Source organism: Propithecus coquereli, unplaced genomic scaffold (genome assembly GCF_000956105.1).
Source record: "Propithecus coquereli isolate 6110/MARCELLA unplaced genomic scaffold, Pcoq_1.0 Scaffold197, whole genome shotgun sequence".
Classification (NCBI taxonomy): domain Eukaryota; kingdom Metazoa; phylum Chordata; class Mammalia; order Primates; family Indriidae; genus Propithecus; species Propithecus coquereli.
In genome coordinates, this window is record NW_012144633.1 from 444,712 (window position 1) to 446,887 (window position 2,176).

At 33.6% G+C, this 2,176-nt stretch overlaps 1 protein-coding gene across 1 annotated transcript in view; it reads right to left on the bottom strand.

The window, feature by feature from the left end:
• The window catches only part of SPAG17 (sperm associated antigen 17), a 281,081-nt gene that overhangs the window by 43,690 nt on the left and 235,215 nt on the right, over nt 1–2,176 (bottom strand). Inside the window, exons 33-34 of the mRNA XM_012643425.1 lie at nt 1,064–1,177; nt 487–532 (exon numbers count right to left, since the gene is read on the bottom strand). Of these exons, the coding sequence (XP_012498879.1) occupies nt 487–532; nt 1,064–1,177 (160 nt within the window). The remainder of the gene's footprint in view (nt 1–486; nt 533–1,063; nt 1,178–2,176) is intronic.

Sequence of the window (2,176 nt, forward strand, 5' to 3'; positions counted from 1 at the left end):
AGGATTACAGGCGTGAGCCACCGCGCTCGGCCGCAAATAAATACTCTTTGAATGAGGTCTAAGAGTAAACTGCTTGTACTACACATAGCATAAGTCAATGCAAGGTTTTTGGTGCTAACTTTGCAGCTATTCAAAGTTCTGTGTGTGTGTGGCAGGGGTTGTCTGTTGGTTGACTGTTTCCTTCCTATATCTTAGCTATGCTCTAAACAGTTGAGGTTAACATAAAAGTCAAATGTCAACATTTTTCATTCAACAGATAAAAGTTCAAGATGAATTCGAGGCAATCACGGTTTTCAAGGATCTCACAACTCAGGCAGAATAGTACAGGCAGAATAAACCATTACAACCAACATGGCCAGTACAAGAACAAGAGTGACAGAACGTGGTGCTTTGTTATCAGATAAAGAGAATGACTAATAAGTGTATTTAAAATCGTTCCTTTGAAATTTGTAAATATATTACAGAAAAATATTAAATGCTAATTACCTTCAGTAACATGACTTTTTGTAGTTTCCTCCACTTTAGGGAAAGACTGAAATGAAGATAGAATTACTTAATGATGATGATTATATTATATACAAAATTCAGTTTGTTTAGAAGCATTCTTTATATGTTCAAATTGATCTTTTGTAAGGATTACTATAAAATGGAATAGTTTTTTAATACAATATAAAATTTGATTTTTAAGTCATTCCTTTCAGAAACCTAAAAAATTTCTAAAAATGGAAATCATTTTAAGTTGTGGAAAGTCCTCTTCTTCTTCCTATTTCATTCATTAATTCACTCAGCATTTCAATGAATATCAATCTCTTCTGAAGACAATAAAAATTTTTATTTAAGGGCCTTCAGAATTATTTTTGATCAAAGGAAGAGCCTAAAAGGTATTAATATTTAGAAAATTCAATATATAAAGAAACAGATTTCCACAGATATTAGAAATTATGAGAAGGGAGCAAATGCTTTGAAGATGTGGCAGAAACAGCTATTCCTTACGATATTTTGTCTTGAAGCATTTCATATTGAAACAGTAGTAACAACACTGATACAGAAAACATTTTCTCACCATAACGAGCTTGAGGAGGTCAGCAGCATTGCCCCTCTCCTCCTTAGTTCTGGAATCTTTAACTGTCATTTCCTGTAGCTCATCTTCTTTCTTTAGAATATGGTTTATATAATCCTAGATCAGCAGAATAAAATAAATCGATTAAAACAGGGAATAAGATAGAAAGTAGTCAAAATAGTCAACATCAACTTGAAATATTACAAAAAGATTAAGAATATATAAATTCACAATGCTCAACAACCAACTAGTCAAGCAATCTGGAAAGCCTTTTCCTTAACATGCTAATATGCACAGGCCTGAAGAGTCTGAAAGCAAAGCTTTAGGGGTCATAGGATAGAACTTGGAGAGGCCCTGCTGCTAACTCTGTGATTCAGTGTCCTCATCAATAAAATAGACAGAGTTGGGTTAGATGATTTCTAGGAGCCTTTCAGGTACAGTCTTTATGATTTTTATCTGTGAATGGAATTTGCCTATTCCATGCCTTTCCTTCCAAGAGAAATATACTGAATTTTTTCCATAAATATTTGATCCATTTTTATAAATAATGATCCCCTGCTCTATGCCAGGTGCTGGGTATATAACCATAAACAAAATACATATAATTCCTCTTCTAAGGGAGTTAACAAACTGGAGTGAGACATTATCAGATATAATCACACAATTAACTATATATTTACAAATTCTTACAACACTTCCAAAGCCAACAATCCTTTTCCTCTACGGACAAGTATTAGGTTAATGCGTGATTCTATCTTTCTAGCAGTCACTAGACCAGTTTTATATATAGGGAGAAAGATGGAGGACTCCATATAGCAATCACATATATATAAAAGTTTCTTACATTCTCAATGTCTTTGGAGACTCTTTAATTTCTATATCTTTATACCTGTGCATGTGCTAAAAAAAATTCTATACCTAATACCATTAAGTATTTTCTACCTCTCGATCTTCTGCTCTCTGGAAGATTGACATTTTTGTGCTGCACTAGATAAATTTTGGTAGAATTACATAATTTCAGGTTCCTCAGAAAACCAAGAGCAACAATTGCCCTGTTCCTGATTCTTCTGGGTCAGGTTACCTGGATTCCTTTACCTTAAGGGAAACCTGCAGCCT